This window comes from Phlebotomus papatasi, chromosome 2 (genome assembly GCF_024763615.1).
Source record: "Phlebotomus papatasi isolate M1 chromosome 2, Ppap_2.1, whole genome shotgun sequence".
Classification (NCBI taxonomy): domain Eukaryota; kingdom Metazoa; phylum Arthropoda; class Insecta; order Diptera; family Psychodidae; genus Phlebotomus; species Phlebotomus papatasi.
This window is the reverse complement of record NC_077223.1, coordinates 77,837,753-77,859,642: the sequence shown is the minus strand read 5'-3', so window position 1 is coordinate 77,859,642 and position 21,890 is coordinate 77,837,753. Positions and strand designations below refer to the sequence as shown.

The following is a 21,890-nucleotide window of genomic DNA, read 5'->3' as shown; positions in this document are numbered from 1 at the left end:
AAAGACTTCGAGTTGCTATATCTAAACGCTTAGCCTTTAGATCTGTTAACGGCTGGATAGTTAATAGACGGATAGATAGGCAAAGACCATGATATATTTCATCTAATTTATGAATATGTCAAAAATTTAAGTAGTAGGTGAGATACAAGGATTAGAGACGTCTTCCTTTAGTGGGTTTAGCCCACCTAGTAGGATTAAGAAGATAAACTCCCTCCGGATGCGTTAGGGGCTTAATCCTTTTAGGACTGGAAAACACGAAATTCTTTGCCAAATTGCTTTTCTAATGGCTCCGGCACACCTTTTAGATCGGGAAAATTTCATAAAGTCAAAATTTACATCCCTTTCATTCTTGAAAAGTTTGCATATGTCTATCTTATTCTTTCATACTCTTCTTCCTTTTAACATCAGATCAAATTAATTTAGTTCAGTCTAATTTTGAGTTGGAAAGAGTGGGATAGACTTATGCAAGTCTTTCGATAAAGAAAGGGATATGAATTTTACTTTCATGAAATTTTACCGATCTAAAAGGTATACCAAAGGCATAATAACCCGTATTTAAGAAAAACTATATGGACTTAATCAGCTTGAACTAATTCATAAACATTTTGTCTGATAAGGCGTTAGTTGTAACTGTCCTACGCTGTCTTAAATTTCACCTTAAGCTCCTGCTCACGAAAACGAAGGAGATCTGTAGGAAAATTTTGTAACAGTATGACAATGCCATTATATGATAAATTCGGACGAACGAATCATAAATCCGACTCATATAAATTACTAAAGAGCTTCATAGAGAGCTCTATGCAATGGCTATTCCATGGATGAGTAATAACGTTTCGAAGATACAAAGTAAATTTCAAAGGCTCCAAGCTAAGACAAACTTATTCGAAATTCGCTTAATCGGCTCATTTTAATTAGGGCGAAAAATGTTGTTGACAATTTTCACGTTTGATTTTGAAGCAAATTTTGTTCAAATTCACTTTAGTTCCTCTTGTTTTATCGTGATTATTTTTAATTGAGCGCTTTTTGTGGAATTACAATTACTTTGACGCCCGAATCTCTCGATAATTTGGGTGACATTTTGCCCCATATGCCTGATTTAGAGAGAGTCTACTGTATTCTTGACACTTCAATCATCAAAAATGTCATCAACAGTGTGTAAAGGGGCTGTATTTATGTTCACAGAACGTCCGGCCTAAAAACTTAAAGCGAAGAAGAGGAGGAAGTGTGTAAACGTTTGCTGCAAAAAGTGAATTTCTGAGAAGTTTTGTGGAATTTCAGGATGGCAGAACGTTTGAATTGCAATTTTATTAAAATAAATGCCATTTTGATGAACTTCCCGGCCGGAACAAAAGTTATACAATATTAGGAAAATATTATATACAAATAGGGAGAGTAGGCTTAATAATAGTCGGGATCGTAGGGCGATTTTAGGTCTACCATCCATTTAAAACACTCACTGTGTCGATTTACTAGTGTAAGAGACTTTTTGGCAGCATTAGTAGTAGTTTGGCTGTCGTGTACGTGTGAATCGCAAATATGAATTAATTAATTTCACCTTATGAGGCAATTTTCTTACAGGAAACATATTTTTTAAGCTTTTTTGACTAATTTAATAACTGATCCTTTGCAAAAGAATAAAAATGAATTGCACGTTCATTGCTGCCTGTGGAACTTATCAAACACAGACAATTCCAAGGATCGAATATCATATATTTATAAATGAAACATACATATAATACAAATCGGACTCAGATTTTTGTCAGACTAGTATCATGTTATAACTCCGATTTTGTTCCGACCGGGGTGCTCACTTTTGTGTAACTCGTCGGTTTAAACTCAAACATCCAACAGGCTTTTAGGTAAATTCTCTCTGATATACCTTCGAATCGGTACAGAAAAAACCTCAACCGGCGAGAGCTCTCAAATCGAGAAAGTTATTGAACGAGAGAAATGTTGTCCTGCTCCCAAATCTCTCATACTGTTACTGGATTTCCCTTATGGATAGACTTCACATTAGACTTATGCCTTAGACAGACTTACGGATGAAGCTGAGAGATGGCTTTTAGTGGGAAAAAACGATAATCTAATCATAATTTTGATCACAATTACGTTAACTCTTTCGTCTCCTTTGGGACTCTGGGTACCCATGGAAACAAGAATTTTTTTAGGCTATCTAGAATCGATAAAAATCCGATTCTTGTGGATGATTACAAACTATAAGGATGTCCAAATCTAGGATTTTTTTTACAGGATCTTAATTAACTCCCGAGCCTAGATATTTTTTGTCAAAAATCATGAATTTTCGATTTTCTGCTTCCTTGCAGATATCCTGAATTTTTGATATTTCTAGACCAGAATAAGGAAAAACCTCTCGGGGTCAATAAGTATGATAACTAACAATTATAGATTACATAAATTCGAAAAACAATTTTTCTTAAATTTTCAAAAAAAACTTGTTCAAACTTTATGGGTACTCTCGTCCCCAAAAATCTAGAGGTCAAATGTAAGGTTATCCCGCCAATGCCCGCCATTTGCTTTTTGACACCAACCTTGTTACAAAATTCCAAGCGGGAGAGACATTTTTGCCAATATGACTAATAATTTTGACATTTAGCAGCGCGGAAGATTGTTTTTAGGGAAGTTTTTCCAATTCTTGCAGATTTTGGTGAATTCTGATTGTCCAGGAAGTGTCTTTTATGCTTTTGAGAAAGCTTAATGTGTCTACAATAACATCGTGTTGAGAGAAATGTATTTTAAAGTGTTTTTGTGTGAAATATTTTGAGGAATCTGTTGGCAAGCAGGAATTTGGTGTCTTCTTGACCACTTCCTGGACATCCCACAAGATACTGGTCAATAATTCTTCTTGTTTTAGTGATCAACCTTGTAAAGGAGTCATTTGACACGCAAATATAATTCACAAAATTGATATTATTGACTTTTGGAAAATTGAAGTTTGTCTCCTTTTCGTTCTTTTGGGGACGAGAGTACCCATGAGTTTTCCAATTTCCCAGAGGCGGAAAAAATTCTTTCTCTACAAAAGTATCATATTTGACCACTAAGACTTACAATAAAGTGAGTTTTACTGAAATTCGTTCGCTGGATATGTTGTGGTCCGGAAAGAGTTAAGTTAAATTTTTCAAGGTCAATAATTAAGAAGCTCTGTTGAGAGAATTTCTTAACTGATTACGACAATTTCGAATTTTTCTTAAAGGCCTTTGAGTACCAAACCAAATCTCAAGCGGTTTTAAATAGTCATGAACCTTTAGATGATTCTTTTTACCCCAAATACAACTGAATTAATTTTACATTACTATTGTTGTGCAGCTTGAGAATGTCTCTTGAGATAATGAATATGCTTTGTCGAAAAACTTTTTGCAATTCTCCAAGTCATGAATATAATGGAAGAATGGAAAATTTTTAATGAGTTGGAGGGCAAAATATCTCCATTCATCCAAAAACTTAATTATCATTAAAATAAAAATGTTGTTATGAGAGTTTGCAGCATATTTATCTTAAACATTCTTAAGTTAAAAGCTTTATTAATGTGCCAGGGATATTTGTTTAGCATAGTTTCTGTTCATTAATCTAGAGGACTTACTGTATTAGCAACTCTACTGGTATAGAGCTATATGGAAAGCTAATTAATTACCAACTCACTCCCATCAAAAATAGTCTGCTGATTTCGTCACGAAATCGGCAGATTTAATCGGCGCGTCGGCAGATAATATGCCGACCGTCCTCATATTATCTGCCGACGTTTGTTCTCGAAGTGCAACACGACGCTGTTCTAAAAGTCGGCAGATATGTCTGCAGATTTTATGCGTCTGTCTCTTGCGATTAAAGGCAGACACGACGTCTGAAAATCTGCTGAGACTTTTAGTAGCCTGTCTACACATATATTTCACTCCCCACGCCCCCAAAATTATTAGGAAAATACTTTATTTCATTTAAAATTGATTTATTAATGACACAATGTCTACATGTGTGAATGTGTGTTGTGTGTTTAGCGAAATTCTGTCCTGGAGATGATGTTCTGTCCTGAAATCTCAAAGTTGAGATGGGGCTTGCTCCGTGAGTCCCTTGAAGTGACAGATAAGATTCTCCTGGAAACACCTTCCACCTTTTTTCCGCGCTTTGATGATTTTCTGGAAGTGTACAAAATGTCCTAAATTAAATATAAATTAGGAAAAAAAATGTCTAAAACTTGTCTAGATGAATACACAATAACTCTATTTATATAAATAATGCATTAGGGAATTATTAAATCACAGAATTATCGTGAAATTCACGAGAAAATAAATTGACAAGTGAAAAATTAAAGATGGCGAGCATCGAAAATTGCACAAAGTATTTTTTTCTCGCGAAATTGAGGAAGAAAACAACTACACAATAAAAACAGCTTTATGTAACACATCTAGAATCTTTGGCTAACATATTCCACTAGTTTATTTGAATGAAAATGGAAAACTTACCATGAAAATTAGTGGAAAACACGGAGCAACACAGAATGCACCTTTTCAGCTCGAAATGTCAAGAGCAACTAACGCCTCTCGCGGTTTTCACACGCACTTCGCATTTCTTGTCAACAGTTCATCGAGAAACCCGTAAAAGTACAGTAAAATTAAATCGAAAAATCGGTGTAATACCGACAAAATTTTCGATGAGGATCGATGAGTTGATGGGCTGCTGAATGCCAATTTTGGCGCTAACTCACTTGTGCTTGTGCCTCCGTTGTCCTGGAATGACAGCCTCGACGTCTCCATTTCTCTCTGGGTCGATTTGCAGTGAGACATCGTAGATAAAGTCCTCATCGTAGTGAAGATCTCTGGAAATTGTGCAACAATTGAGTGTACGTAATTAGTTGAATATATGTTCAATTGTATGTCAAGACTTGGCATTTACATGGGTTGATTGGGTGGTCGACTCAGAATACAATGCTGGAGGCCACTTGTAGACGGATACACGAGAACAGGATCTGAGAGTCTATGAGCTCTCCCTAAGATATCCATAGCTATTAAGTGTACTCTGTAAAAATGTTAAATAATTTTCTAACTCACTGTGCCAGGACTTTTTCTTCCTGGCCAAGTCCTCATCCAAGGACTCAGCCACAATTGTGGATTCGATGGCATCATCTTGTCGAGCTTTACCGGGCGACATCCGATGCATCTTGATCATATCACATGGAGTCTTATTCGATTTGGCAGTCGCCATCACAGGCAAGTGTGACGTCGTTAATTGATTAAAACTACTCACGAATCCCTGCGACAGAGGATTTGTCGCCTGATAATTGACTGAGGCCTCATGGTGACTAGGGCCAGAGTCTCGGGCACGCAATCGCCCTTCTGGAGTGCTCCTGGGTGCAACAGCCTCGTGCTCTGGCGGAACTCTTGGATCGGAAACAGCTGGTGGGGCGGAATGACGTGAGGTCAAACTCAAGTCAGGGGAGTCTGTTTGCTAATGGAGAGAATGCCAAACAAATTTTATATTAAACACAAGTCCAGTTCGTGGTAACTTAGATTCTCATTCTGAGCTATCACCAAATGTGTAAAAAAAATCATTTCGAGTCAAAGCCATTTAGAGTGAAATTAGAGCAATTCAACCACTCGGAATTTCCAGCGTCAACCATCTATAAAGATGCATTTTATTACTCGAACTCCACAGAAAGGAGACCACCTTTCTTAACATATCTTTGCGTTTCAGACAATTTCTGAGACATTGAGTAACGCTGTTTGTCCGTCTGTTTGTCCGTATACTACCGCCTCAACAGACCAAACGGTAAAAGACAGCGACTTGGTGTATTCGATGGACCCTTTCCGCCCTAAGTCGGCTTTTCCATCATTAATATAAACCTTCTTTTCCCCTTCCCCAACCCCTTCAAAAGCGTTCTTTTTTAGGATTGCTCGAAAACGTGTTATGCATTTCATTGAAAAACCCGAAAGCCGAAATCCCGAAAGGGCATTAATCCAAAAAACCAAAATCCCGAATTCTTAAAAGTATCATAGCTACTCGTATTCCTTTGATTGAATCCGCGCTTACTGGAGGCAAAGGGAATTTTTCTATGTTTTAGGAAATTATAAAACACACTAAACATCTGTAAAATATAAACCCTTTCAGAGTTTTGATCAATTGGGATTTTGACTCTTTCGGGATTTTGTCGGTCAACGGTTTCAGTGCACTGAGAGAAATCAGAAAAAGTTAAAATAACATTCCGGATATGTTAATTTCACCCTGCATTATTGGAGCAATTGTGATCGCCGTCACGGGCTTTATCATATGGTTTAACAGTGCTTTTTATCATAGAAAACTTCCCGCCATAGTGGAAATGTCAATCTTCGGTTTTGGCGCTGAGCGACAAAAATCGAAGTTGGCAACCATGAGTCGCTCTGTCATTTTATCAATACGATATACTAGCATATCCTCCCGTCACGGGTGATAAAAGTGTTTTTCAAGTGAAAAGGGATTTTTCTTAAAACAAATGAGAGTAAGTAACTTATTTTATTTAATTGAGGTCCAAAAAAACGTTAATTTAATTAATTAATTCGTTTTCATAATGTTTGTTTTATTTTATAATATATATTTTGTGGCAGTGTCTTTGTTTGCTTTTTCTCTAAAAGATTATTTGTTTTCGCATTTATTTGTAGGGACTGATGATCAAGTTCCAGAAAACTTGTCAAAACAAGAGACAGTGGGGCTCATCTGAGACAAGGCAGTGGCAAGAAAGTGAAAGCAAAGGCGTCTGAACGGTGACAAGATTCGAATCGGTGGAGGTGTAGGCGATGAGGAGTACACCGAGGATGATCTCCCAGTTCTTTTAATTCTCGGTAGTGCAGTCGCCGGATAGACAGGAGTCCCGGTCATGGAAGAGGTGATCTTTGTCCATTTGAGGCTTCACTTACAAGTCAGGACGCTGGCCCATCAGTACAAGAAGAAGAGAACGAGAGAGGCGTAGAATTTCACCACATTTTTGAATTCTCAGTTGCCAATCAGGATTCTTAATCAGTACAAGGAGGAGAAGAGGGATAAGAATTGCTGTTTATCACACTGTTGGAGATACCGTTTTTAATGGAGATGATTCTCCCAGCAGGACAGCGAGAGGAAGAAGATGCTGCTGTTTATAACACAGCCGAAGATGCCGTTTTAAATCAGGACGCTTCTCCATCAGCACAAGCATTTTCTCTGCAAGAAAATGACCTTGCTGATGATCGCAACCTTGACTTTTAAAGAAAATCCACACACTGCGTCGCCGCTCAGAACAAGGATCTTTTACGAGAGAAGGTGGAGGACATTTAGTAATCTAAATAAAGGTGTAGGATGACCTAACTAAAGACATCGATGGAATCAGGACCTAAATTTTTCTAGTGTGGAAAGGGATTTCTAACTTAGTGGTGAATTTAATGAGAATTTTCAAAGATCTATTCGATCTATTAGTCAAAACGAAAGGACGTTACAGCAGTCGTTAAGCTCGCAAAGAACTTTCATCTTCTCATGCAACAAGTGAATAATAATTCTAATTTAAATAAAAAAGCTAAAAGATAAGCTTTAGATTATGTGAATGAACGAAAATTGAGTTACAGGCTGCATAAAAAGTTTGTAGATTGAATATGAAATAATCAAAATATAATTTCAAGACTGTTTTTTTTAATTAAAAGTTCTTTTTCGTTAGTTTTTGAATTCTTCAGTGGCATCCGAATCCTCTCTAGGCGCATACCTTGCTATCTGACAAAATATATAATTTCGAATAAATTTAGGTGAATCATGATTAAAAAATAAGTACGTTTTTTTCTTCTGATATAAAACAATATTTATTTAAGCTCGTGAAGTTTCGCTAATATTCGGAAACCATTTGAGCGAAACTGAGCGGCATTTTTATCATACTATGATAAAAAGCGTGATGGCGATCACAATTGCTCTTCTGAAATCGATGTAAATATTATGCTTTTTAGGTGTATTATGGGTTAAAGTTACCCTTTTCATGTTAATTTTACACTTAAAAAGATGTAAGATTAACAAAAAAAAAGGATATATTTTTACACCTAAAAATGTTAAAGTTACGAGGAAGAAAAGTTAATCGCACCCCCTTTTTCCTCAGTGTTGTTGCCTATGCGAACATTTCGTTATATATACGAAAATACAATTGAATATTGAATTATTTTTTAGGGTGGAAGGTTAAAAAATGATCTAAAGAGCGGTATTTAAAAACTGAATGGGATCATTTTTGGGATCGTTGGAAAGGTCTTGGAATTTCTGATAAATCTGAATCGGTTCCAATCGGTTACGAACCTGTAATATACCGGTTGTGAACCAATATCTATTTCTCAAGCACCTGGCAAGTTGGCCTTTTTATATGGAGCTATTCCAGATATATGGAGCTTTTCCAGAGCTAGCCAATTCCTAAATTGATCTTGGACTCAACTCACAGTGCTTCAAGAAAGAAATTTATTTAAACAAAAATTTAGTATATCCCTCAATACGGAAAGGTATCTTATAATACGGAAAAACTTCTCACTTTTTAAATATTTAGCATAATGATCACGAGTGCAGAAAAATTCCCATACGCATTTGTAAGTGAAAGTAGGAAATTGGCTTCAACTTTGAAGGCCACTCGCCGGGGACTAGCTATTTCTTATTCAAAAGCTTTTTGTTTCTAAAAACTTTTTTGGAAGATTTTTTGAGTACTAAAGTAGGAACCCTAAATTAGAAAACCAAAACTTAGCAGTTTTTTGCGATTTTGTTTGAGTAGAAGGATAAGGCCGAGCTTAAAGAAAATTTCGGCATATATTTATACATAACAAGTGCTAAAATTAAATTTTTCGGAAAAAATACGAAACGGCGAATTAATGAGTAGTTTACTGGAACACCTCGTTTCAGGACTCCCTAATTGGCGAAAATCTACAGTTTGTAATTCTTGACTGAGAAAAAATATATAAAACTCCCTCCTACTACAAAAAGCCATGTTTTTCTGGTTAATTTTGAAAACGGCCCCTACGATTTCTTTTATTTTCGAATATGTTTTAAAGGTAGTCATGGCGAATAATTTCTTTCTTGGGGATCTCAGTGGCGCCATAGGAAAGGCCATTGGGTTTTGGGCGGTGATATCTCTGGTTCGACTCTCAAAGTTGTGAGTTCGAGTCCCGCCCGGTTCAAACAACTGAAGGTTAGGAAGAGACATGAATGTTTCGAAAAAGACATTTTCACTGTGATAAAGCGTAATATAATGTACTGCCTCTGCCCAAAAAAAATCAGGAGTACGGGAGAAGCTTTCACCTTGTGGAAGGCGTTCCTGGGCAATCTACGATCAACAGATTCTTCCAATACGAGCGCATTATAATGATTACGTTGTAATACAAAATAAAGTGTCACGACACGATTAATAATAATAATAATAATAATAATAATAATAATAATAATAATAATAATAATAGTAAACCAAAAAAGGGACTTAGATGCTATCCTTTAAAAGTAATTACTTTCGTATCATTTACAGTTTACCGGTTCTCAATCTATTTAAACCGATTTGTAAATCACTCAAAAGATTCCACAAAATAATTTTAAGAGTAATAAAATTGATTTTCGGACAAAAATTACTAATCGGTTCATAACTGGTCCATTGCCGGTTTGCAACTGATTTGAACAAATTTTTAAATCACCCCAAAACATTTCCCAAAATAACTTAGGACTAATATAATTGAATTTCGAATAAAAATTAATTATCGGTTATGAACCGGTTCATTATCGATTCAAAACTGATTGGAACCAGTTTATTTTTTTTGTCGGAAATGAAGAGATCTTTCCAACGAGGCCAAACATGACCCCATTCGCCTGATAAATTCACTCTCTAGAGCTTTTTTTTTAACCTTTGACCACCTGGTCCGCCTGGATGATCTCTAACTAAAACATATCCAAAAATGAAAAAAATCGCACGACGCGTTTCCAGTAATCCCAAAAAACATGGTTTTGGGGGAAATGAGGGGTATGTTAACGATCCTTGAGTCGACTTATGGGGGGTGGGGGCATAAGTCGATCCTTAGGTCCCAAGTCGCTATCTCTAACCGTTTGGCCTCTAGAGCTAAATAAGCCTTTATTCATTTAAATCAATAGATAAGTCTTTGCCTAATCTTTTCCGCCATTTCTATGAAATTATCAAAATGAGAAGTGGAGAAAACGCTCTTCAAAGTTTTGGATGTTCGCTCGAACGATTGCAAATCTGCTCGGAGATAATTAAGTATTCGAATTGATTTTTTTTATGTTGAAAAAAAAAAATATATATATATATATATATAAAGAAAATATACTGTTTTTTCATGATCAGCCTACAACATACTAAATTTCGCCAAATTATATAAATCAATTTTTGAACTGTTAAATTTTAAATTTTAAAGTATGAAGTACAGGGTGGCTGAAAAAAGTGCAACAAACTAAAGCGCTATATTATCTTCATTTTTTGTTCAACTTTTTTAAATAAAGAAAAAATGGTAGTAAATACATCAAAATTTTAGAATATTACCGGTTTTGTTCAATACGATCTTATTTTGACTTAATTATGGTCTTAAGTTTGTCGCAAGCGCTATCTCAGTTTGCGCGAATGTCAGACTTCTGAATGTCCTGCTATTCACGAGGAAGAGCTGCCTTCAGCTCATCGACACTTTGCTACTTTTTAGTCCTAACCTTGACCAACAAAATTCCTCTTTTGGAGGAGTCAAACGATCTTGCATCCTAAAATCGTTGAGGTCATTGTGCTCCCAAAATAAACTGCGAGACATTTTTTTAGCCAAATCTTATTCGGCGCGTGATTTCTGCGACGTTGTCGAGTCTTGATCGAACGTCCATTACTTCTTACTAAAATTTTTGTTTGTCCACGACTCCAACACTCTTTCCAGGACAATTTCCAGAAACACACTTGCATTCATTTTGACGGTATAGCCTAAAAACCCCAGTGGAAAGCGATAATTTGTCTTCAAGGAAGGCCAGACCTTCAAATGAGGTGGTCCTTGACTTCCGGTGGTCATTTGAACGTCTAAATTATCGTATGATCTTTCCTTCAGATAGACACAATCATTTTGTTTGCACATCAATTGCTCAATTGAAAATTTTTCTTATCAGAAAAAATGACATTCTGGAACTTGCCATGAACGTGCAAGCGAATTTACTTCTTCGTCGATCGAGCATAACTTCTTTATGAGGATCGACGATGTCTCTTCATTTTCAAGATTTTTAGGGAAGCACATAGAGGTCCTTTAACAATATTTATTTCATGGTTGTTCGCGATCTATGCGTCTCACAGATCGTTTGTCTGCAGATGTTACGCAGATTTCGTTCAATTTGCTTCTTCACTTTATGGACGATGACTAGCGATGAAGCAATTTTTTTAGACCTCCATTAAAGCATTTTAAAATGCTACTAATATACCTGGACCAAGTTATGTTTTGAAAACCTTAAAGTTTAATTACATTCAGGGTTTTGAAGAGCTTTAACGATAGTTGCTTTGGCATTTCTTGCAAAATATAGCGACATTAAATTGTCACATTTGTGTTCCATTACTATTTAAAAAGTTTTACAAAATATTATTAAAAATACTTTTGTAGGTTTTTAGCCAATGAAATGAACTACCACTATGCAAAATATGAAACTGCTGTTACCAGCGGTTTGACAACTATACGCTCTGAAAGTTGTTGCATTTTTTTCAGCCACGATGTATGTTTTTTCGAACGGTTCCAACAGAATCAGTGCTATAAGTGCTCTTTGCAAAGTTGCTATTTTAATGAGGTATTGAATTTTCCAAAATTTGATTTTCATTGAAAACGGCGTCGTCCGGCAAATTTTTACAACTTTTTAATTTTTTTTAATATCATAGGTCTATTTTTTTCTTTCTCCGAAAATAATAGGTTTAATTTTTCGTGTCGATTGCAATTACTTAAGGGACTTGTTGAGGTATATAAGAATCTCATCTAAACTATTTAAATTTAAACTGTATAGAGACGTTTTTTATCTGTTTAACTTACCTTCATGGTTTCTTGATGTCGCGGAAGAATGGGACTGCATTGAGCACTGATGGACCTCGCCTCGAGAATTCGCAATCGATGTCGTTCCTGTTCCAGCAGGAGACTCGCCTCACGCAGATTGTACTTCCTCTTTGTGCTTTTGCCTGGATCCATCCTTGAAGGATGACGACTGACTTCCGGAGGTGGCATACACGGTGTCTCTACAATCTCCTCCTTGAAGCGTGCTCGTGCCTGTCTCCGTGGAGGCTTCACCCGGAAGATGACATCATCGCTCTGACTCAGCTTTTCACCCGAAGCTGCCTCGACAGTCGTTTTGGTCTCTCCCGTCCGACACATATCACTCCGGATGCTGACAATATCGAAGTGATCCATCTCAACAGCCGTCCCACTCCCGGAAGCCTCCGTCTCCGGCCGAGGATTTAGTATCCGTGGAGAATTCGAGGTTGGAGATTCGCTCCGACGTTCCTCACTAATTTCCGCCCTCACGGATACATCCTGTTGCACAGCTGTCCTTGTTTCCCCTTCACGATCCAGCTGCAATTTTCCATTTATCACCTCACCATCTCCCGCGGGAGCCCCCTTCTCGACGTCTGCCTCATTCTCAGGCCGAGCACCGCCGAAAAAGCGCCGTCCAAAGGGGAATCGGCGTTTTTTGGCTTTTTTGAGCTTTGCCTTCTCCTCACATTCCCGCTTGATAGCCACAATTTTGTTTTCCACGAGAGTGGTGAATACCGCCTCAAATTTAATGGCACGACTCAAATCTTCCAGTACATCGCTTGTACAGACAGCCTTGTCTACCTTCATTTTAACGCCATCGACCGTCTCAACCACACTACTTCCCCTCAACTATCACTGAACAAACATTTTTCTTCTGAAATCTCCACTTTCGTATGAGATCTGCAAATAGATGGAAGACAGTTTCAGAAAAAAAAAATGTAATAAATCTCACTGATGGTGGATGATGTATGTCCTAAGACAAAATCACGCAAACTGGTTGGAAGGAAATTTCAATGCAAATTGCTTCTCTACCACTTTCTTTCCCATTGAAACTCAAATATGTACTCAAGAAAATGGTCTTCCTCATGACAATAAAAATTATACTTCTTCTACCATCTAGAAGAGAAAATTTGTACAATTTGCAGCACCATCATCTGTTCCGGATGGTACAAAAAAAAATCTCCAATCTTTTGTCACGTGATGACATAAAAGAAAATGATGCGAGAAAGTTCCACAGATTTCCCAAGATTTTCATTTCTATATATTGCAAGACTTAAATTCAACCCTGAGGGAAAAATAGAGCAAATACAGCTGTGCAAATAGTCGTTTTTCACAGGTGTAACACAAGAAGTAAAACTCCTTCAGAATTAATCGTGTGAAAATGATTAAATGCACGTAAATCCATTGGATGATCCAATGAAAAGGCAAAAAGCATCTCTCTGGGACATTAAAATTCATTTTTTTGACACCAGCAAAATTTCTAAAAGATTATCATCGCCTTGGAGATTAATTGAAAACGTCTGAGTGATTTTGATATAGATATTACCGATTTTACACTATTCATTTCTCTTAAGAAATTAAATCCTTTAAGTAACTCCATACTAAAAATAAATTAGAGAAGTTTTACAAATAGGGGTGGCCAAGCGTCCCAGTTTTGCGGAATGCTCGAACTCATGATTTAGACACTATACCACAAAAATATTTTAGCAATGTTTAGTGTTTTACCGATTCACATTCACAACCGATTATTAGCGGAAGAATCCGCTAAGTCCGTGTATAAACCGCTCAGGAGAGCCTTTCCCGCAGTGTGGATGCTTCTTCCATGCTCCCAGAGTTCTTTGGGCAGAGGCGGTGCATTTATATTACGTTATATCAGTGAAAATGTCTTTTCCTGAACCTTCAGTTGTTTCCACCGGGCGGGACTCGAACCCACAAACTTTGAGAGTCGAATTAGATATCTCATCCGGCCAAGACCCAACGGTCTTGCCTATTGCGCCACTAAAATCCACACAACCGATTTATTGAACCGATCGAATCACTTTAAAGATCACCCAAAAAGATCGGTTATCAATCGTTTTATTATTGGTTCACCACCGATTGGAACCGATTTAGTTTTGTTAAATAAAACTCAAATGTGTTGAAAGCCCGAAAAGCCCAAATGCATAAAGAAAAAAGCCTGAAATCCACAATTCCAAAAAGCCAAAATCCCGTAAAGAAAAATCTCGAAAGTCAAAGTCAAAAAATCCAAAAATCGGAAAAACTTAAATTTTAAAAGCCTATATCCTGAACCCTAAAATCCCAAAGGTCAAAGTCTCGAAAAGATAAAGCACCAAATGGCTCGAAATCCCGAATGGGCCAAAATCCCGAATAGGTCATAATCCTGAAAAACCAAAATCCCTAAAACCAAAGTAGCAAAAAGGCCAAATCCCAAAAAATCCATATAAAACCGAAATTTAAAAAAAAAAACAAAAAACAAAATCACCAAAAGAAAAATTTTGAAAGCCAAAATCTTGAACGTTAAAATCCCAAATGAGTCAAAATCCTGAAACCCAAAATCCAAAAGAAACTAAATTTTGAATGGCTCGCTGGATAGGGTCAAAATCTCGAAAAACCAACATCCCGCAATAGACGAAATAATACGGAGTATATATTGTGTGGAATAATTTTCCAAAACAAGAATATTTCCCTTTGTCTTCAGCAAACAGGGATGTAATCGTAGGAGGAGCTATAGCACATTTCAGAATTCGCGATTTTTGTTTTCTGGATTTTGGCACTCTTGGGATTTTGGAGTTCGGGATTTTGGCGTTCAGGATTTTAGACTATTTGGATTTTGGCCTTTTCAAGATTTTGGTTACCGGGATTTTAATCGAGTGACATTACAGTGCGACTTCGATAGAGTCAACGTCAACCCCCGATAGAGTCAATCTCCAATAGAGTCTACAGCTATTTTTTTACTCTACGGACTCCGATAGAATCAATTTTGACCTACATTGACTCCGATAGACTCAACTTTTCTTTTATTATTGAACTAATAATATTATATGTATGATATTTTCGAAATTTAAACTAATGTTTTTGTGTATCAATGTAACGTTTTTAACACAAAAAACATTTATGTAAGTACATGGTAATATTATGACAAAATTCGTATATTAACCGTGTAATCATTTTTCAAAAACATAATTTTTATTTGTCATTTTAAGCGTTTTGACCGATTGAAAATTCTTTTGTCTTAAGAATTTTTGTTTAAGCTCATCATCGCAATGTAAGGAATTTTGAGCCATGATTAATTTGGAAGTGAATAGTATTATGGCACAAACAAAAAAAATATCAACTCGAATTACAAAAAGAAAAACGTAAAGGATGCTAGATTTTTTGAGTTATAACATAGTAAAGAAACCTTTTTATAAATTTATTGATTTTTTTTAAGGAATTACCTTTTCAAAAAATGTACAGTATAAACGATCATAAAAATTACCCTTCTAAAGAAAACGTGTAAATTTATTTTAAGTTTACATTTTTCATATAAAACATTGGTGTGTCTCAAAAGAAAATTAGGATAAAAAAAGCAACAGAAAATTAAAATTGGTCAGCAAAAAACGGTTAAAACTTCCTTCTTTTGTACATTTAAGATTTAAGTGCTTAATGGTTAAAGATATTGATTTGGAGTATTCGCATGACCCCCCATAAGTCAACTTAAAGATTATTAATACAACCCCCATTTCCACCCCACTCCTCCCCTTCATCTTCCAAGAAAAGCCGTATGGCCGTTTCCCTGTTATCACAAAAACATTTTGGTGGTAAAGGGGAGGAGTATGGAGGAAATGAGGGCCCTCAGGTTGACTTATTAGACGATCATGTGAAGACTCCAAGCCAATATCTAACCATTTTGCACCTATATTACAGAACACGAGAAAAATTAGAAAAAAATGGTTTTAGTGCTCTTTTTGTGAAGCTTAGACCCATAGTTAAGGAATAACCAAAAGAACTATCAATATCTTCTTTTATTCACTAAAAGTTTAAAAAATATTCTAGTTAATAACATTAATTGCATCAGAATTTTCAATAATTAAATATCTACTGGAGCTCTTCTAAAAAAAAGTAAAAAAAGAAAATTAAAAAAAAAACATTTCTTAAGAATAAAAACATTTCGTAAAATAATTCCTTAATCTCCAACTTTTACTCAAACATACGAGTTTTTTGATCAGGCGGTGTAGAATTTATGGGTTATTAAATAAAATATTCTACTACCGTGTTGGATTTATCAATGATCTAGTACAAACATAAACTAATATCCCTTTCTATCAAAATTTGACATTTTAATTGATTTTTTTTCGTACTCCAATAGAGTCAGCGAATCCAATAGAGTCAACAGGCCTGGAAATAATTAGTTGACTATCGAGGTCCCACTGTATTTTTTTGATTTAAAAATTAACCTAATTCTTGTATTTGTATATATTACGAGATTCAAGCACCTCGATTTGCAAGCAATCCGAGGTGTCCTGTATACGAGAAGGCTTTCAAACTTCGCACATACTCTGGCTTCAAACACTTCATATTTTTCTCATACTTCTTTAATGAATCTGACTTAATATTTTTCAGGTAATGTGTGATGAGATAAAATCAATTTTATTTTAATTCAATTTCAGAGTTTTATTCACATTTTATCTCGAGATATTTCGAAAAGTTGACTTGATGTAATAAATGTCTTCGAGAGAACGGTTTAAGGATACACGAAGGACACTGAAAATCCAGGTGGATTTCTTTCCTTTTCGTCGCTGTTGCACTGTGTAATGGTAAAAGAGAATTGCCTTCACTACATCTTATTACATTTCCAAAATCCCCTATGGTACATTATTGATTCAATGAAAAGTGAAAATAACTTCACAAAGGATAATTCAGAATGCGAAAGTTATGCATAAAGAGAGTATTACAAGTGCCTTGTGTGAATGCAGACTTGAGGATATTCTCGTGTCTCCTTATGCAGGAAGTACCTTTTAAAATTCACAGTGTTATTGAATGGAAAGCTTGGAGGAATGACAAGGAAATGGAATGACGCGTCATTGAGGAAAAGGCGTCATGAACAGGAAAATGTGAATGAGGTAAGTCTTTGAATACCAGGCAAATGATGAGCATGAACTGACTAGAAACAAAGACCAAATCCCCGTCTTTGATGTCACCTCTTATGAGGCGGAACAAGAAAGAGTTCTACCAAGGTATGCATAAGCCTTTGAATTCCTCCTCATACACCTTCTATAATATTCGTCTATGATACATCTTTCATTTTATTTTTTTTTTCTTCATGGCCGAATGCGGTTTTGACTTTCATGAATTTTCCGTCGTGTCCGCTTGAAATAAAACATTTTCATTTCCCCCGAGTTTGCCATGTTATAATTCATCAATCCTTGACAAAAAGCACTTTTGGGAAAACCTTGACAGAATTGATACTACAATAACACTCTTCATGAGCTAACAATATTTTACAACAAGTTGATGGAACTTTGAAACACGAAGGGTTTAAAATTGTTATGAGGTATTGTAAAGTCAGAAAAAGGGCTTTCAGTTAAATTTTCAGTCATGATAGGTCAATCTCTCAAGATGAAATTCATTAAATTTTGAAGAACAAATATTTTGAAAATATTTTGTTTGAAATTATTTATCTGACATTTACAATAGGTCATTTCTGGGGTCATTCACTGGAGACCACCAGTGGCCCATAGAGAATTTTTTTCTGACAATCTAAAGATACTTTACCTAATGTTTGTACGTAATCGCAAAATAGATTTAGAATAGAAGCTTACAGGAATCTACGATATTTCATGAAAATCTGTATATCTATGCATCTATATACAGTGACGGCGAAAATAATAGAATCAGCTCCGCAAAGACCACCATTTTACCTTTAGCATTTTTGTTCATTCCAATTCGTTGAAATAATTTTGATATAGAAATGTTCAAATAATTACCTTACGCCAAATAAGTATTGTTTTGCCCGCTAGAGGTCTCTATTTTTAACAGAAGACATCAATAGTGAAATTTGGTTTGAACAACACATTAGGACTACTTTTATTCAAATTAAAGAATGTGGTCTATAAATCAAATAAGTTTAATATTCAGAAATCATAAATGACAGTTTTTCCGTTTTTTTTTGGCCGAACTGAATTTCACTATTGACGTATTTTATGTAAAAGAGAGACCTCTAGCGGCCAAAACAACCCTTATTCTACGATTCTAATAAAATTTAAAGATTTCTACTTCAGAATTATCTCAACAAATTGGGAAAAAATACAAAAGTAAAAAAAATATAAGCTTTGCAAGGTGATTCTATTATTTTAGCCACCACTGTATCTATTTGTATTTGCTATACTATGAATATTGACTAGGTCCTCAACTTGAAATCCACCGTTCACAGATGGATGGCACTAGAGTGATACATGTAGCTGGTCCACATGCGCGAAGTTGTGTTTATTTAAGATGTTAGTTATCCGCCAACAATATCCACTTAGAATGTCGTATGAATGAAAATGTCGAGTTTTTGACAAAAAAGAACAAATTTTTTTTTGTTAAGTTCTGCTTCATCACTTTAACTTGAGAAAAAAAGTAAAACACGCCATTTGATTAAAGATGTCAACATCGCGAATAACAAAAGAAATTTGATTAACTGCTTCTGAAAAGGTGATTTCTACGTAAAGAATCAAAAGACCAAAAACCGTTAATGATACCGATCTGGAAGAGTTTTTGGATGAAGGTCATAAAATTCGCTTTCGAAGGCATTGAACGATCCCGGATAGAATATTTTCAAACGTTTGCATACTATTGAAAAAAAAAATGTAAATGCGGGAGAATGGGTGCCGCATTTGTTGCTCGTGAATGCTGAGACGCAGGAGCGCGCCACTTGGCGCCTTCGAAGTAGGAGAGCCGACCTCCGATAAGGGGACATAACGGGGGATAAGTGAGTAAGTAAGTAAGAGTGCCGCATTAGTTGTCTAAAAAAAACAGACAAAAATTCAAAAATCCAAAAATCCACTTCCGAAATTTTGCCTTTGCGGAATGAAAAAAAGCTTTTCGGCATTGAAGTGATACAGGCGATAAGAAATGACTATTTTTCGGTACGCTAAATCCAAAAAAGCGTTATGGCTTTCACATCCGCTTTCAAAAATCGTGAAAAAACGGTTCGCGGAAACCTCGTATTTTACATTTCGTATTTTACATCTTCGTATTGCACATTTCGTATTGCGGAAACTTCGTATTTCAGCACATTTCGTATTTTACCATTTCGTATTTCACATTTCGTCTTTCATACATTTTGTACAAAAATTGAACATTTCGTCTGCCATACATTTCATACAAGCATATCAACCAATAAAATAATAGAATTGTAGTTTTATAAGGTCAAGGGCGCTATGCGCCTCGGGTCTAAGTTTGAAGTCGAACATCATGCTTTTTAATTATTCATTTATTTAAAATTTTTATGTAAATTTCCAACTGCTTCAGCAAATATTTCAAATTTTACCACCAAGTCTGAGAAATATTGGTAAATGTTTACAATATGCTCTTAAAACCCATTTGAGCCTTTTATTCATAACTTTATCAAGACATTAGATGGAGATTTTATAAAAGGGAGACGTGACCATTAAAATGGATTTTATAATAATTCCTTAAGTTTTTTTTGTAGATATATCTTGTGTAGCCGGGCTTTTGCCCTGAAAGATTCTTTATGGAGACCAAAGCTTTTCGCGGCCAATTGCCCAGCACCGCCCAGGCTCTGTGCCTCCATCCGATCTCTTCCAGGCCATGTTACCGACTGACTGACAGTTATCTCTTGTCTTATCTCCTGTTATCCTGTTAACCAAGGCCAAGCTCACAGACGACGAGCAACCGAACCAGTAAAAGGCCTTGCTTGGAGCGGGAGGCGGGAAATATGAAGTTGCTGCTAACAGGGAAGGGATAGCCGAGCCATTGCCCTTAATTCAGGCCTACCCCCAGCAACGAAAGTTCCCTGTTTGAACACCATTCAGCAAACGCGTTCGGAACAGGGTTCGCTTCAATGTAAAATCCTTACGGCGTGGGAAAAAACGAACGCGGTTGAAGCAATAGTTCTCCTTGGTGGCCACCACTTTCTGAACATTTGGGAGGCCGCGACCGTCGGGAAATGTGGAACAGGGAACTCTTTCGTTGCTGGGCCGCTCAGACCTTGCCGATGAGGGCTAAAATAGTTCCTAAACCAGGGCGTTAATTAATGGCTCAATGCTGGGTCCCCTTACCCTGTGTCAGACGTGTCGTTTTTATTTTTTTTATTTTATATTCTTTTTATTTCTTTCGTTTTGTTTTTCTATATTTTTGTTTCCGTGCCTTTGGTTTTTTTCATATCTGAATGCGGAATACGACGAAATTGAAAGAAAATAAAATTCGTAAAATTTACTTTATATAGAAAAATTTTATTGCTAAGATAGTGAAAACTGAAAATTTTGAGAAATTCCGCGCAAAAATTTAATTATTATAGATCGGTTCGAATAGTCGTTTACGACTACTTTAATGCAATTTCCGACAGCCGTATACTTTTTCTTGCACGGATTTCATTAAAAAAAATGTTTGGCAAAAAAAACGTAATATATAAATAGGCTGCAGTTTTATGTGATAAAAAATAGAAATTTTTAAGTGTTAGAGAAACTTTCCTCCTGATAGCGAAATTGAGCTCGGCCATTGCCGCTCTGAATAAGGATAGGGAAGTGAGCGTGTATGACAGCCTGCTGATGATAGCTGCGTTAGTGTGCGACTTTGAGAATGCTCAGTTGTTTGCATGCGAAATGCTCCCATATTTTCTTAGTTTTTCGATAATTTCTTAAGTTTTAGTGAAAAAATAACATTCAAATGTGGAGGTAAAATCCACTTTTGCCCGCCATGTAGGCAGAACTGGGGCTTGCTCTCACTTGCTCGCAACCCCTCTTCGCTTGTTCCCGAAACTAATCTGACTGAATGGGCAGTAAGATAACTCCTTTCTCGAACTTTTGGAGAGAATGTCTTCTTCTCTCGCTGTCTAGTGATCGACTAACACTGAGGGTGAGCGAGGATCGAACCGAGCAAGCGGCGCTAGCCGGCGATGATAACATCACGAAACGGAAGAATGCCACAAGCGGGAGATTTTAAGCTTTAGGTGTCGGGGGAACTACCACACAAATTCCTTAAAACAAGTAATTTTTTAACATATAGTGATGAAAAACTAGTGAAAACAGCCCAAGAAATGATTAAAATCGCTAAAAGAACGAAACATAACCTAAATTTTGAAATGTCAAATGGACTCCGATATTTTGCTTCGAAAATGGGGCCTAAGTTGTTAAATGGGGCTTCGAAATTGGTAAAACTTGGTTCTGTGATTCATGTCCAATTAGTCTTCAGTAATTTTTGCTCGAAATCTAGTCAATTTTTAATAGTTTTAACGAAATCAAAATACACGGTGTCAAAGGACGAAATGTTCACTTGGACTACCTCCATCTCATATCCAATAATAATAATACAGAGCGGCAATGGTTCGGCTATCCCTTCCCTGTTCGCAGCAAGTTCATATTTCCCGCCTCCCGCTCCAAGCAAGGCCTTTTACTGGTTCGGTTGCTCGTCGTCTGTGAGCTTGGCCTTGGTTAACAGGATAACAGGAGATAAGACAAGAGATAACTGTCAGTCAGTCGGTAACATGGCCTGGAAGAGATCGGATGGAGGCACAGAGCCTGGGCGGTGCTGGGCAATTGGCCGCGAAAAGCTTTGGTCTCCATAAAGAATCTTTCAGGGCAAAAGCCCGGCTACACAAGATATATCTACAAAAAAAACTTAAGGAATTATTATAAAATCCATTTTAATGGTCACGTCTCCCTTTTATAAAATCTCCATCTAATGTCTTGA

General features: G+C 36.3%; 1 protein-coding gene across 1 annotated transcript in view; it reads right to left on the bottom strand.

Moving 5' to 3' along the window:
- LOC129801044 (uncharacterized) overlaps window positions 1-21,890 on the bottom strand; it is a 73,180-nt gene that overhangs the window by 7,627 nt on the left and 43,663 nt on the right. Inside the window, exons 2-5 of the mRNA XM_055845803.1 lie at window positions 12,000-12,896; window positions 5,058-5,454; window positions 4,903-4,996; window positions 4,715-4,825 (exon numbers count right to left, since the gene is read on the bottom strand). Of these exons, the coding sequence (XP_055701778.1) occupies window positions 4,715-4,825; window positions 4,903-4,996; window positions 5,058-5,454; window positions 12,000-12,803 (1,406 nt within the window). The 5' untranslated portion in view covers window positions 12,804-12,896. The remainder of the gene's footprint in view (window positions 1-4,714; window positions 4,826-4,902; window positions 4,997-5,057; window positions 5,455-11,999; window positions 12,897-21,890) is intronic.